This window comes from Chiloscyllium plagiosum, unplaced genomic scaffold (genome assembly GCF_037043375.1).
Source record: "Chiloscyllium plagiosum isolate Xiang-an unplaced genomic scaffold, Cpla_swu_hap1 HiC_scaffold_29, whole genome shotgun sequence".
NCBI classification, from domain to species: Eukaryota; Metazoa; Chordata; class Chondrichthyes; order Orectolobiformes; family Hemiscylliidae; genus Chiloscyllium; species Chiloscyllium plagiosum.
The window spans coordinates 6,717,199-6,732,818 of record NW_028270167.1 but is presented as its reverse complement, the minus strand read 5'-3'; the positions used below and the strand labels follow the sequence as shown (position 1 = coordinate 6,732,818).

Genomic DNA, 15,620 nt, shown 5'->3' with positions numbered 1-15,620 from the left:
ATTGCTTGTCAAAGATAGTATTACAGTGGTGGAAAGGACGATGGATGAGGACTTGCCATCTGAGGTAGTTTGGGCTGAGGTTAGGAATAGGAAAGGTGAGGTCACCCTGTTAGGAGTCTTTTACAGGCCTCCTAATAGTCCTAGAATCATTGAAGAAAGGATAGGGAAGGTGATTCAGGAGATGAGTGACAGTAATAGGGTGGTTGTTATGGGGGACTTTAACTTTCCTGATATTGATTGGGAAAGCTATAGCTCAAGTTCGTTAGATGGGTCAGTGTTTGTTCAATGTGTGCAGGAGAGTTTCCTGACACAATATGTAGACAGGCCAACAAGAGGTGAGGCCATACTGGATTTGGTTCTGGCTAACGAACCAGGCCAGGTGTTAGAATTAGAGGTAGGTGAGCACTTTGGGGATAGTGACCATAATTCGGTGATTTTTACACTCGTGATGGAGAGGGATAAGTGTGTACTACAGGGCAAGAGTTATAGCTGGGGTCAGGGAAATTATGATGCGGTGAGGCATGACTTAGGATGTGTGGCTTGGAAAAGTAGACTCCAAGGCAAGAGTGTAAATGATATGTGGAGCTTGTTCAAGGAGCAACTATTGAGTGTCCTTGATAATTATGTACCTGTCAGGCAGGGAGGAAAGGGTCGTGCGAGGGAGCCGTGGTTTAATAAGGAATTGGAATCCCTTGTTAAATGGAAGAGGGCGGCTTATCTCAAGATGAGACGTGAAGGTTCAATTGGGGCGATTGAGAGTTATAGGGTAGCCAGGAAGGACCTGAAGAGAGAGCTAAGAGCAGCAAGGAGGGGACATGAAAGGTCCTTAGTCGGTAGGATTAGGGAAAACCCTAAGGCTTTCTATAGGTATGTTAGGAATAAAAGAATGACTAGGGTAGGAATAGGTCCAGTCAAGGATAGTAGTGGGAAGTTGCGTGTGGAGGCGGAAGAGATTGGGGAGACACTGAATGAATACTTTTCTTCAGTATTTACTCAGGAACTGGGCATTGTCGTCGATGTGAATACTGAGTCACAAATAAGTAGAATGGATAGCTTTGAGGTATGTAGAGAAGAGGTGTTGGAAATCCTGGAAAAGGTGAAAATAGATAAGTCCCCTGGGCCTGATGGCATTTATCCTAGGATTCTCTGGGAAGCAAGGGAGGAGATTGCAGAGCCATTGGCCTTGATTTTTATGTCCTCTTTGTCTACTGGAGTAGTGCCAGAAGACTGGAGGATAGCAAATGTGGTTCCCTTGTTCAAAAAGGGGAGTAGGGATAACCCTAGTAACTATAGGCCGGTGAGTCTCACTTCTGTTGTGGGCAAAGCCTTAGAGAGAATTGTAAGGGATAGGATTTATGCACATCTGGATAGGAATAATGTGATCAAGGATAGTCAGCATGGTTTTGTGAAGGGCAGGTCGTGCCTCACAAACCTTATTGAATTCTTTGAAAATGTGACGAAGGAGGTTGATGAGGGGAAAGCGGTAGATGTGGTATATATGGATTTTAGTAAGGCGTTTGATAAGGTTCCCCATGGTAGGCTACTGCAGAAAATACGGAGATATGGCATTGAGGGTGAGTTGGAGGTTTGGATTAGGAATTGGCTGGATGGAAGAAGACAGAGGGTAGTAGTTGATGGCAAAGTTTCTTCATGGAGTGCCGTCACTAGCGGTGTTCCGCAAGGATCTGTTTTGGGACCATTGCTGTTTGTCATTTTTATAAATGACCTGGAAGAGGGGTTAGAAGGTTGGGTGAGCAAGTTTGCGGATGATACAAAAGTCGGAGGAGTTGTTGACAGTGAGGAAGGATGTGGCAGGTTACAGCAGGATATAGAGAAGCTGCAGAGCTGGGCAGAAAGGTGGCAAATGGAATTCAATGTAGCGAAGTGTGAGGTGATTCACTTTGGGAAGAAAAACAAAAAGATGGGGTACTGGGCTAATGGTCGGATACTTGGTAGTGTGGATGAGCAGAGGGATCTTGGTGTCCATGTACACAGATCTCTGAAAGTTGCCACCCAGGTAAATAGTGCAGTGAGGAAGGCATATGGCGTACTGGCTTTTATTGGTAGAGGAATTGAGTTCCGGAGTCCTGAGGTCATGATGCAGTTGTATAAGACTCTGGTGCGGCCGCATCTGGAATATTGTGTGCAGGTTTGGTCGCCATACTATAGGAAGGATGTGGAGGCACTGGAACGGGTGCAGAGGAGGTTTACCAGGATGTTGCCTGGTATGGAAGGAAGATCGTATGAGGAAAGATTGAGACACTTGGGGCTGTTTTCATTAGAGAAAAGAAGGTTTAGGGGTGACTTGATTGAGGTGTACAAGATGATTAGGGGGTTAGATAGGGTTGACAGTGTGAACCTTTTCCCGCGTATGGAGTCGGGTATTACAAGGGGGCATAGCTTTAAATTAAGGGGGGGTAGATATAGGACTGAAGTTAGGGGTAGGTTCTTCACTCAGCGAGTCGTAAGTTCATGGAATGCCCTGCCAGTAGCAGTGGTGGACTCTCCCTCTTTATGGGCATTTAAGCGGGCATTGGATAGGTATATGGAGGATAGTGGGTTAGTATAGGTTAGGTGGGCTTGGATCGGCGCAACATCGAGGGCCAAAGGGCCTGTACTGCGCTGTATTCTTCTATGTTCTATGTTCTAACATTCGGAAAGTTAAAATACCCCTAATCAACTACCCTGCTACTATTGCTCCTATCCAGAATCACCTTTGCAATCCTTTCCTCAGCACCTCTGGAACTATTCAGAGGCCTATCGAAAACTCCCAATAGGGTGACCTCACCTTTCCCATTCTTAACCTCAGCCCATAACTATCTCAGTAGGCAAGTCCTCAAATTTCCTTTCTGCTACCGTAATACTACCCTTGACTAACAATGCTACACCACCTTCACCTTTTACCATCTTCCCTGTTCTTACTGAAACATGTAAATCACGGAATCTGCAACAACCATTCCTGTCTCTGCTCTATCCATGTCTCTGAAATGGCCACAACATCGAAGTCCCAGGTACCAACCCATGCTGCAAGTTCACCCACCTTATTCCAAATGCTCCAGGCATTAAAGTAGACACACTTCAAACCACCTTCCTGCTGGCTGGGTGCACTCTTGCGACTTGAAACCATATTTCTTACCCTACTACACTCAACCTCCTGGACACTGGAACTACAATTTAGATTCCCATCCACCCTGCTGAATTAGTTTAAACCCTCCCTAAGAGCATTACCAACTTCTCCCCAGGATATTGGTACCCCTCTGGTTCAGTCTGTAGAGGTCCCACCTACCCCAGAATGAGCCCCAATTATCCAGGTATCCGAAACCCTCCTTCCCTGCAGCCAGGTGTTCAACTCTTCTCTCTCCTTACTCCTCACCTTGCTAGCACATGACATGGGTAATAAACCAGAGATAGTAACTCTGTTTGTTCTAGCTCTCAGCTTCCACCTTAGTTCCTTGAATTTCTGCCTTAAATCCACATCCCTTTTCCTACCTGTGTCGTTGATGCCTACGTGGACCACGACTTGAGGCTGCTCCCCCTCCCCCTCAAGGATCCTGGAAACACGATCCGAGACATCATTAACCCTGGCACCTGGGAGGCAACACACCAACCGCGAGTCTCTTTCGATCCCACAGAACCTCCTATCTGTCCCCCTAACTATGGAGTCCCCAATCACTAATGCTCTGCTCCTCTCCCCTCTCCCTTCTGAGCAACAAGGACAGACTCTGTGCCAGAGACCTGGTAAGTGATGCCCTCTAACAGTATCCAAAACAGTATACTTGTTATTGAGGGGATCCCTGCACTGCTTGCCAGTTCCCTTTCCGTCCCAAGACTGTAACCCATCTGCCTTTTTCTTGTACCTGAGGTGTGACTACCTCCCTGTAACTCCTTTCAATAACTCCCTCCACCTCTTGAATGATCCGAAGTTCATTGAGCTCCAGTTCCCTAGCGCGGTTCTCAAGGAGCTAGAGTTGAGTGCACTTACTGCAGATGAAGTCAGCAGGGATACTAGTGGTGACCGTTACCTCCCACATTCTGCAGGAGGAACATTCAACTGCCCTAACTGTCATTCCCACTATTCGAAATTCCCAAAGAGACTACCAAAAAATAAAGAATTAAATAAGATTCGTTACCTTCCCAATCCAGCACACAGAAACATTTTTTTTGATTAGAGGAGGAGGATGGGTGGGATACACTACCTAAGTAGTGTTTCAGGTAACACAACCGCCTAAATATATTACTACACTTACTCAGCAGTCCTGTGTCCGCTCCTGCTCAGCATGTTCTCTGTATTCAAGAGGTAAGTTTTTAAAGCACTCGCTTACCTTCCCGGCAGCCCCCAGTTGTTGCTTCCTCTTTTCTTGCTACTCTGGAAAAAATGCAGGCCTGACTCTCAAGGTAAGTCCCTTTTAACTGGGAAACTTCCTCTAAGCAGCCCCTGCTCCTCTCCTCCCTCTCTCCTCACCGCTCCCGAAAAAAGTAATAGTAGAGTATGTTTTAAATTCAAACATTCGCTCATTTTGCTGGTTAAATTTTCTTCCAAACTGTGAGGAGGATGGTTTTAAAGCCATTGAGATGTACAGCACAGAAACAGACCCATTGGTTCAATTCGTCCACGCTGACTAGATTTTCTAAATTAATCTAAATTAATCAGGTGGCCCATATCCTTCTAAACCGTTCCTATTCATATAGCCATCCAGATACCTTTTAAATGCTGCAATTATACCAGTCCCTACCACTTCTTGTGGCAGCTCATTCCATACACACTTCAAGTTGCCCCTTAGGTCTCTTTTATATCTTTCCTCTCTCACCCGAAACCTATGCCATCTAGTTCTGGACTTCCCCCACCCCAGGGAAAAGACCTTAAGAAGGGCTTATGCCCGAAACGTCGATTCTCCTGCTCCTCAGATGCTGCCTGTCCTGCTGTGTTTTTCCAGCACCACATTTTTCAACTCTGGTCTCCAGCATCTGCAGTCCTCACTTTCTCCCAGGGAAAAGACCTTATCTATTTACCCTATCCATGCCCCATATCATTTGATAAACCTCTATAAGGTCACCCCTCAGCCTTCGACTCTCCAGGGAAATCAGTCCCAGGCTATTCAGCCTTTCCTTACAGCTCCAACTCTTCAACCCTGGCAACATCCTTGTAAATCTTTTCTGGACCCTTTCAAGTTTCACTACATCCTTCCGATAGGAGGGAGATCCAAATTGCACACAATATTCCAAAAATGGCCTAACTAATGTCCTGTACAGCTGCAACATGACCTCTAAACTCCTATGCTCACTGCTCTGACCAATAAAGGAAAGCATACCAAAAGCCTTCTTCATTATCCTATCTACCTGCACTCCAAGGTCTCTTCAGTAACACTCCCCAGGATCTTACCATTAAGTGTATAAGTCCTGTTCTGATTTGCTTTTCCAAAACACAGCACCTCATATTTACCTAAATTATATTCCATCTGCCACTCCTCGGCCCATTTGATCAAGATCCCGTTTCACTGAGGTAACCTTCTTTGCTGTCCACTACACCTCTAATTTTAGTATCATCTGCAAACTTACAATGTGTCGGAGATAATTATGTACACCGACCACAACCCGCTTATATTCTTAGAATGTTTTAAAGATAAGAAAATGAGACTATTTCGTTGGAGTCTTAAGCTAAAGACTTTTAATTTAAAAATCATACACGTTGCGGGTCAGAAGAATCTAATCGCAGACATGTTATCGTGGATTTAACAGATAGAATTTAGATGAGATTTGTCTTTATTTAATGTTTTATCTGTGTGTTATTATATATATATAGGTATATGGGAAGAAATTAAGGTGAACTTTTATGAAAGTTATCGGTATATTAGGGTAATGTGTTTAAAAGGTAGAAAAAAAGAATCTTTTCATTATGATGGCTCATTTTTTTCTTAAGGTGGGGGGGGGGGGGGGGAGGTGTTATGAAGATGTGGGTGTACTTTAAGAGAGTTAAAAGCAGCAGAACTACTGGACACAGCACCAAGTGTACTCAAAAAGGTTTCAATATAACTGGGTCAAACAACTCGATTAGTTCGTTGCCTAGAGACAAAAACTAATCCAAATTCGGCCAATCAGTTTAAATTATACCCAAAACATATCCTGAAGAAGGGCCTGTGCCCGAAACGTCGAATCTCCTGTTCCCTGGATACTGCCTGACCTGCTGTGCTGTTCCAGCAATAAAGTTTCAACCAAAACATATCAAACTCCAATCAAGTTTGAATTGAGTATATTGACAATCTTGAGGGCCAATGATACAATCCGATGCTCTGAAGTATAAGACCAGGGAAAATTGGCCAGTTGAGAGGAGAACTACCACGACCTAGCATGTAAACAGACTGCCTGAAAAATCGCTCTCTTAAAAAGACACCTTTTCGATCAATAAGCTGAAAAGCAGAATTCCCTATCCAGAAGAAAAGACGATACAAGAAGATTTGAAGACAAGAACCAAAAACTGTCTGGCTTTGAGATAAGTGTTGTTTGTAAATCTTAATTGAGAGTCTTATCAGACTAGTATTATAGAAGGGAAGGTAAAAGATAGGATAGAGAAAGAAATTGTAATTAGTGGTTGGTTTATTATTCTCTGTTATACTTTAAGTAAAGTTGTTAATTTTACTTTAAATAGTTCTTGGCCACTTGATTTTTTACAGATTACTGCATGGAATAAATCTTTTCTGTGTTGCTGGTTTTAAATTAAGCAGGGGAGTTTACCTTGTGTCGTAACACTAACTATACCTCTTATGTTCACCTCCAAATCATTAATATAATGATCCATCTTTACGGCCATCTTTACAGCACCATCCTTTACGGCACACAATTGGTCACAGGCCTCCAGTCTGAAAAGCAACCCTCCACCACCACATCCAGTCTCCTACTTTTGAGCCAGTTCTGTATCCAAATTGCTAGTTTTAGATTAGATTACTTACAGTGTGGAAACAGGCCCTTCGGCCCAACAAGTCCACACCGACCCTCCGAAGAGTAACCCACCCAAACCCATACCCCTACACCTAACACTACAGGCAATTTAGCATGGCCAATTCACCTAACCTGAAGATTTTTGGACTGTGGGAGGAAACCGGAGCACCCGGAGGAAACCCACGCAGACACAGGGAGAATGTGCAAACTCCACACAGGCAGTTGCCTGAGGCGGGAATTGAACCCGGGTCTCTGGTGCTGTGGGGCAGCAGTGCTAACCACTGTGCCACCTGTATTCTCCCTGTATTCCATGAGATCTAACCTTGCAAAACAGTCTCCCATGGGGAACCTTGTCGAACGCCTTACTGAAGTCCATACTGATCACGTCCATCGCTCTGCACTCATCAATCTTCTCCGTTACATTCTCAAAAAGCTTAATCTAGTTAGTGAGACATGATTTCCCACATACAAAGCCACGTTGACTTTCCCTAATCAATCCTTGCCATTTCAAATACATGTAAATCCTGTCCCTCAGGATTCCCTCCAACAACTTGCCCTCCACCACTAATGTCAGGCTCACCGGTTGATAGTTCTCTGGCTTTTCCTTACCAACATTCTTAAATAGTGGCACTACCTTAGCCAACCTCCAGTCTTCCAGCACCTCACCTGTGACTATCAATGATACAAATATCTCAGCAAGAGACCCAGCAATTCTTCCCTAGCTTTCCACAGAGTTCTAGGATACACCTGATCAGGTCCTGAGGATTTATCCATCTTCATGAGTCTTAAGACATCCAGCACATCCTCCTCTGTAATATGGACATTTTTCAAGATGTCACCATCTATTTCTCCACATTCAATATCTTCCATATCCTTTTCCACAGTAAACACAGATGCAAAATACTCACTTAGTATCTCCTGCAGTTCCACACATCGGCTGACTTGTTGATCTTTGAGGGGCCCTATTCTCTCCCTAGTTACCCTTCTATCCTTAATGTATTTACAAAATCCTTTTGGATTCTCCTTCACTCTATTTGCCAAAGCTATCTCATGTTTACTTTTTGCCCCTCTGATTTCCCGCTTAAGTATACTCCTACCGCCTTTATTCTCTTCTAAGGATTCACTTGATCTCTGCTGTCTATACCTGACATATGCTTCCTTCTTTTTCTTGACTAAAACCTCAACTTCTCTAGTCATCCAGCATTCTCTACACCTACCAGCCTTGCCTTTCACTCTAACAGAAACATATTGTCTCCTGCTTCTGGGGCTTGGTTAATACTAACATACTGATTGTTCTCTCTCCAAGAAAAAGCTCTCATTTCCATAATAAGCACATTAAGAACTTAGCACAGCACAGTCATTGAGGTAATTATGAAGGGTCAATAGTCTTAAGAATAGGGGTAGGCCATTTAAGAGTGAAATTAGAAATTTCTTCACCCAGAGAGTGATGTGTCTGTGAAATTCTCTGCCATGGAAGGTAGTTGAGGCCAAAACATTAAGACTTTACAGAAAGAGTTAGATAGAGTTCTTAAGGCTAAAATGATCAACGGTATGGGGAGAAAGCAGGATTAGGGTATTGAGTTGGGTGACCAATATGATCATATTGAATGGTGAGGGTGCCTCGAACTGCCGAATGACCTACTTTGCTCCTGTTTTCTATGTTTCATCTGGACTCGCATATTACTGGAAGGTTTGGAGCTGCAATTGATATTTTAGCTGCTCTTGCTCATGCAGAGATGACCTTATCAAGTGTAAAATCTGTATTTCCTAACAGCCACCTCCATTGTGAGATAAGATTCCCTTCACAGCGACCAACACTCACCAGAAAATGATATATGCTTTAGGCGGGCATTGGACCGAGCTTCCTGTACTTTGTCAGTCAGCACCCTCCACCCCTCTAGAAAAAGAAAGTTACAGTAATTAAATTTATTTTTGCAGACAAATTCACAGTTCTCATAATTTAGGCAGATACATACTTTGATTCTAATTCTAGACATCCCAAAACCATACGTTTGGAACATTCCTCATTTAAAAGGGTTCAAAGCATGTGGCAAGACATTATGAATGTTAAAGAGTAAGAAAAGGGCTTTTACACAAAAGGTTTTCCCCAACCTCCGAATGCTTCATTGTGCTTTACTTCTCAAGCTTTGTAGCATTAGAAGCCTGAATGCAAAGCAAGGTCTAAGTCACCGTCCCAGAAAAGCGATAGTGACTGCAATGTTGAATAAAGTACGAATGCTGTTCAGGACAACAGGGAAAATTTCCCTGCATTTCTTCAAAATCAGGAGACACGACCTCAGTTTCAAATCTAACCCGAAAGACATGTCAACCTCGATTTTGGGGTCATGTCTCTGGAGCGCAACTTGAAACACAAACATCTGACCTCATGAACCACAGGTGACACAGAAGAAAATGAAATAAGTAAGGTTGGAAGGATTAGATATAAAAAAACAATTGGGAGAGAGTGACTAACAAGTTTTGATTTCAACTCAATGAAGGTTGCAGAGAGGTGGTAAAGGATGAATGGCAGGTACCTTCTAACTCTCCTTTTCAATCAATGGACAAATTAGGTTTTTTCTAGCCATTTCCAATCTCTACTTCAGTGTGCTGTTTTCTCTGTCCTTCAATGTTGGTTGCTGTCCATTCTTATAGTTTGTAAATTACTTGGTTTTCAATATTTAATGACCACCTTTCAAAACGATTGTAGTATTATTTCAAAGTATTTTTATAATCCAAAGTAAGTGGCATTATTCCACCTAGACTACTACTGATGCCAGATCATCGGAGGAGGTATGAGAATAATTTGGGGTTAATGATTTATCTCCAACTTATCTCTAAATGTGAAGTCAAGAGGTTTTACTTAGCAATTCCTGTTCACAGCAGAATATCAGAAAAATCTAGAAGAATCATGGACTCCACCCAATCAACATATTTTTAAGACAGCACTTCCCCTTCCCTGACAAAATCAGAAACCATCCCTACCTTCAATATTATCACACTGAATCTGAAACCCATCATCGCTGGTGATCTGAAACATCAGGCCTTTTTTTGCTTTTTTCTCACTCCGGATTTCTTTCCTCTTTTCCTCTTGCTCAAGCAAAGCAAGAAGGGGAGAGCTGAAGGAGTCATCATCGTCCGAGCTTTTGGATTCTAGCAGGAAAACAGAACATACGTGAACCACCAACCCTTTAAGAATTAGCTTTATTTGTACTTTGGAAAAAGATTCCAAACACATTTACTGTTCCTTGCACTGGCCCCACTACAGGTTGAATTACCTCCAAGGAATGAGCCAAAAGGAAGTTCTGATGTTCAATACAACAAAGAACTACAAATACTAGAAATCTAAAAGATAAACAGAAATTGCTGGAGAAATCCAGCATGTCTGGCAGCACATGTGGTGAGAAAACATATTTTACATATTGGATCCAGTTCTGAGGAAGGTTTGCTAACTCTGCTTTCTCTCCATAGATTCTGCCAGAACTGCTGAGTTTTCCCAGCAATTTCTATTTTTGTTTCTGACGTTCAATGCATGTCTCGGCTGATGTTGAGTGAAGCAGCATTGTGGCAATACTGTGAGAAGTGCATGGACGGGCTAACAATCACAATCATAGGTGAGAAAAAGTTTTTTCCTCTGAGAGGGCTGGGTGACTTTGGAACACTCTGCCCCAGAAGGTTGTGGAGACAGGGTCATTGTTGGACAATCTTTGGTTAGGCAGGGTAAAGAAGGGTTATCGGTGTAGAAGGGCAAGTACAAACACATAATTATGATTTTATTGAATAGTGAAGCAGGCTTGAGGAACCAAATAGTCTACTTCTGCTCCAATTTTGCATGTTTGTACATAACAGAGCCTGTAAAGGTAAGTGGAAAAAACCCACAGAGATTGCTGGAGAAATTCAGCAGGTCTGGCAGCATTCTGAGAAAAGTAAGCAGAGTTAACATTCAAAGTCCAGAGACTACATCCGAATTGATAGCAGGTAGGAAAAAGTGGTATTTATACTGAAGCCAAAGTTGGGTGAGGGAAGAGAAAAGGGACAGGTGAGTAGATAGGTGGAGACGGAGCCCAGAGAGGGGGACAGATATGTGAAAGGGATAAGTAAACAACAAGATTGTGGGTGGCAGGCCAGGACAGAAAAAAAGCTGAGTAAATGATAATAAAAGCTAAGAGTAGGAGACAAAGGGCTAGCTAGCTGCACTGAAACATTCCATATGATAATATATAGGGAGTACGTGAAAATGAGCGACTGCGCTAAAAACTGCACTGGGTGTGGGGTGGGTTAAAAAATGTGTCAGGATGATATTATTGATCTCTATGTTGGGTTCTGGAGGCCGCAGGGTGCCCAAGCAGAAAATAAGATGTTGTTCTTCGAGCTTAGGCTGAAACTTGTTGGAACACTGCTGCAGGCCTGTGACAGAAATGTTGGCATGCAAACACGGTGGTGTGCTGAAGTGGCAAGCAACTGGAAGCCAGAAGTTATTTTTGCAGACAGAACGTAGGTATTCTGAAAAGTGGTCACCTAGTCTGCACTTCACCTCCCCAATGTAGAGGAGACCAAAGTGTGAGCAGACTAGATTGAAGCACAGTTAAATTGCTGCTTCATCTGGGAAGTATGGCTGGGGCCTTGGACAGTGAAGATGGAGAAGGTAAACAGGCAGATTTCACGGGAAGGTGTCATTGTGGTATGAGATGACGTTGGAAATGGTGAACCAGTGAACTAGACACTCCTGGAGGAACCCTGCAGAATGCTGACAAGGGAGGGAAGGGGAAACTGAGTCTGGTTGTGGTATTCTGCTGGAGATGATAGAAGTGGCAGGTTACAATCCTTTCAATGCAGAGGCTAGTGGGTTGGTAGGTGAGGACTAGGGGGACCCTATCGTTGGTGTAGAGAAGGAAGGGAAGGAGTGAGGGCAGGAGTACAGGATATGGGTTGAACACAGATAAGAGCCCTGTCAACAATGGTAGTGGGGAATCCTCAAATGAGGAAAAGCATGGACATTTCAGAGGTTGCCCAGCAGAAGGTGGCATTATCAGAACAGATGTGACAGAGACCAAGAAACTGGCAGAATGGGATGGAGTTTCATACAAAAAGCGGGGTGTGAGGATATATGGTCATGGTAACTGTGGGGGTCAGTGGGTTTTACTGTCTATTGGTGGCCAGCCTATCCCCAGAAATGGAAACACAAATGTCGAGGAAGGGAAGGAATTGGCGCTAGACCAGATGAAGGTAAGGGCAGGTTGAAAACTAGAAGCAAAATTGATAATTTTTTCAAGTTCATAATGAGCAAGGGAGGCAGAACCGATGATGTTATCAAAATAACAGGGGTGGGAGGTCAAAGGATAATTGGAACAAGGAATGTTCCACGTACCCCACAAAGAGACAGGCATAACTGGGATCCATGCGGGTATCATGACTACATCTTTGATCTGAAGAAAGTGAGAGGATCTCAAGGAGAAGTGGTTAAAAGTGAGAATAAGCTTAGCCAGGCAGAGGGTGGTGTGGTGGTGGAAGGGGACAATTTGGGCCCTTCTTTCCAGGAAGAAATGGAGAGCCTGGAGACCATCTTGACAGGGCATGTTCATGTAAAGGGATTGCACATCCATTGCTGATGCCCACAAACTAAAAATTCTGAAACTGATGTAGAACATCAGAAGTATTGTGGCTCTAAGTGGGAAGTGACTGGACAAGATGAGAAAAGAGTCAAGTCAAAGTAGGAATAAGTACATTTCATGGGACAGTAACAGGCAGAAACAGGTGGCCTGCCTAGACAGTGCTGAGTGTATTTTGAGGAGAAGTGGGTTGTACAGAGTTCTAAGACTATGAACTCAGAGGCTTTGGGAGGAGCTCCCCAGATGAGATGTGGTTACTAACAATTGCCCTTTGGAGGGTTAGTCTGGACTAAATGGCTCCAATCCCCTGCTTCCACACTGTATGGATTCTATGATTAAGGTGTAGGTGCACAGGGATAAAACTAAGACCTTTGCCAAGTATGGAATGGAAAGTCAGAAGATCAAAATAAGTGATTAGTTGGTGCACTCAATTCGTGAGAACTTGGGCATTTCTGCTGTCAATTTTCTTAATATTGTGAGCAAAAAAAAAAATTATTCACTGAAGGCAGCAAAATTCATGAAACAAAGATTCAAATCATTTGCTTACTTTGGATCATAAATTACATGGTCCAAAGGATCCCTTTATTTGGAAATGACAATTCCTAATACAACTGTATGGTTGCTGGTGGCTCTGCTGAGTTTATTTGTGCTCCTGTTCCCTACAGTGCCCCAACCAGACACACAGTGGCACTATAAATCTAAGTTTTATTTCTTCCATTTTCACTCTTCCTCCCGAGTGCCACCTTATTCCTAAAGTAGCTTCAGGTATGTCCAATGCCCTGTAATCCTTCCTGTAGATGACAGGTTAGCTCAGTCTTTGCCTGACGTCTGCAAAAACCTTGCAGTGGGAGTAACACCGCTCCCACAGAATATTCAAATTGTTGCTTGGCTTAGATCAGCAAGCTCAGAGTTTAGGATGAATTTTACATCAAATTAAGCAAAGCCTAGGACACATAAACAGGCCATTTGGCCCAAAATGGCTATAATGTGATTTATACTGAACACTCTTCAGTGTACTTTACATCCTCATCTTCTTCTTAAACGCAAAAACCAGAAGAACTATCTTTCTTCCAGAACCATAAATATGACCTCCTCACTACTTTATCCAACGGGGCTTTTGAGGACACTAGGTCATTTCCATTAATATACATTAATTATTATAGATCTGACAGCAGTAGAGTTAAATAATAAAGAGGGTCAAAAAATGCTTCTACTCGTTTCTAGTCTTTTCTCGCTTACAGTACAACTGTTGCAAAGACTCTGAATGGACTCACTATGAGCTTGTTAATTTTAAATTGGGTTTTATTTCCATAAGTATAGAATTAAAAATAATGGAATTTACTGTAAACTTGTATTGAACGTGGGTTACACCACAGAGAATACTGAAGTAAATAGCTTGGTTGCATTTAAATGGAAAGAGGACAATATTTTGAGGAAGAAGTGATTGGTAGTTTAAATAAGAAAAATGGAAAAGGCTGAAATGGAGTATAAATATCAGCACAAGGTGGGGCAAGAGGATATATATGGCACAGAAACAAGCCAAAGCAATGCTATGTAATCCTACAAAGAAGCAATTTTAAAAAAAAAAGGGCCCTAAACTTTAAATAGTTTTCTTCCTATCGTTCTTCCCTTAATAACCTATTACCTATAATAGAGTCAAAGGCTATTGGGGACAGTCAGGAAAGCAGATTTAAGGTCACTATTAAATCAACAATGACCTTGACGATTAGAATTGCAGACTCAAGGGACTAAGTCTATTAATTCTGCTATTTCTCATGTTATGTTCACAATGACACTCCAGGCTGCATTACTCCCCAGTTACGTGTGGGGTCCTCACTCTCTCAGTCCTACGTCAGCATTATTTCGCGACAGTTTTTAGGGAGTAGACAAGATATGTGATTTGAAGTAGAAATCTGAAAATGTAGCATTTGGCCCCATCATTCCAAGTCATAGAACCTCAGTGTTCACATATAAAGACAAGTCACAGTAGTTCCACATTTCAGCAAAAGTGCATTTTGAAACAATGCTTGCTAGTTACCAGCGACAAAGTCATCCTGCCCTTCTGTGTTTGATGTTCCAGTATTCATGGATTCAAAAGGCTGCAGCGTTGGCATATGTTCCATTTGACTAAGTGTGAAGAAAGGACTTGTTTTAGTTGATAATGAATTAAGACAAATTTGCTGGCAATTAACTGTTTTGAAAACTTAGTACAATTCTTGAAAATAATTTGAAGTGTTTATATGAATGAACTTTCAAAACAAAGTTTCTGCTAGATGCTAAACTCCTCTGATTTCACTAAGCTAGCTGAGTTACTTGCTCAGTCAGACAATTTTACCAGAACTAAGCAGTGAGTTAAGCTTCCAACCACCATGTGCTCTATAACCTCAGCTGCATTCAAGTTTCATGCAGGAAGAACGAAGGACTAAATGTAGTTCTTTGAGCTTTGGTGTGAAAATGGTAATGAATTTCACTGGAAAGACTAATCATAAACTCTGCTCACCTTGGAGATTCAGAATCCCGGTTACCATCTTCTTGTTGGTGCCCATCTAGTTCTGCTGCATTTTGCACAGTCTTTATCCGTACTCGAATAGGTCTAAAATTATGTTACATATTACAAACATTTAGATTTAGGGAAAGTGTTGTTACTAGGTCTGTTTAGTGCATTAGTAACTAGTTAAATGAAAATATCAAATTTGTCTTAATGTGCTATCACGTTGTGAATAACAGTCTTGTAAAGGCTCTTGAATCATGATCTGAAAATGTTGCCACTATGGCAGAGATTTCAGCATCTCAAGTAACATTTAAAATGCACTCAATACAATTTTGATTTGTTATAGTAAAATTGCATAATATTACTGTACATTTTTCAGTTCATGTGGATATTGTGTATAAGTTTTGCTTAGCCATTAAATTTCACTAAAATCCTATCGGCAGTGTAGAAGTGTGTATGTAAAATATAGCGCTTGTGAATTACTAGCCCTGTCAAACAGGTGTCCTAAATATCTTACTTTATTCTATGCAAAAGGTTCTGATGACAGACTTTCCTTGATAATTTGTTATTTTAAGAAATTAATTATCTAA

General features: G+C 42.2%; 1 protein-coding gene across 4 annotated transcripts in view; it reads right to left on the bottom strand.

Annotated features, from left to right (window-relative positions):
• kmt2a (lysine (K)-specific methyltransferase 2A) overlaps positions 1-15,620 on the bottom strand; it is a 149,968-nt gene that overhangs the window by 17,788 nt on the left and 116,560 nt on the right. For all 4 annotated transcript variants that reach the window (XM_043676499.2, XM_043676501.2, XM_043676502.2 and 1 more), the window contains exons 28-31: positions 15,040-15,132; positions 14,578-14,666; positions 9,916-10,083; positions 8,756-8,830 (exon numbers count right to left, since the gene is read on the bottom strand). In XM_043676499.2, coding sequence (XP_043532434.2) covers positions 8,756-8,830; positions 9,916-10,083; positions 14,578-14,666; positions 15,040-15,132 — 425 coding nt within the window. The remainder of the gene's footprint in view (positions 1-8,755; positions 8,831-9,915; positions 10,084-14,577; positions 14,667-15,039; positions 15,133-15,620) is intronic.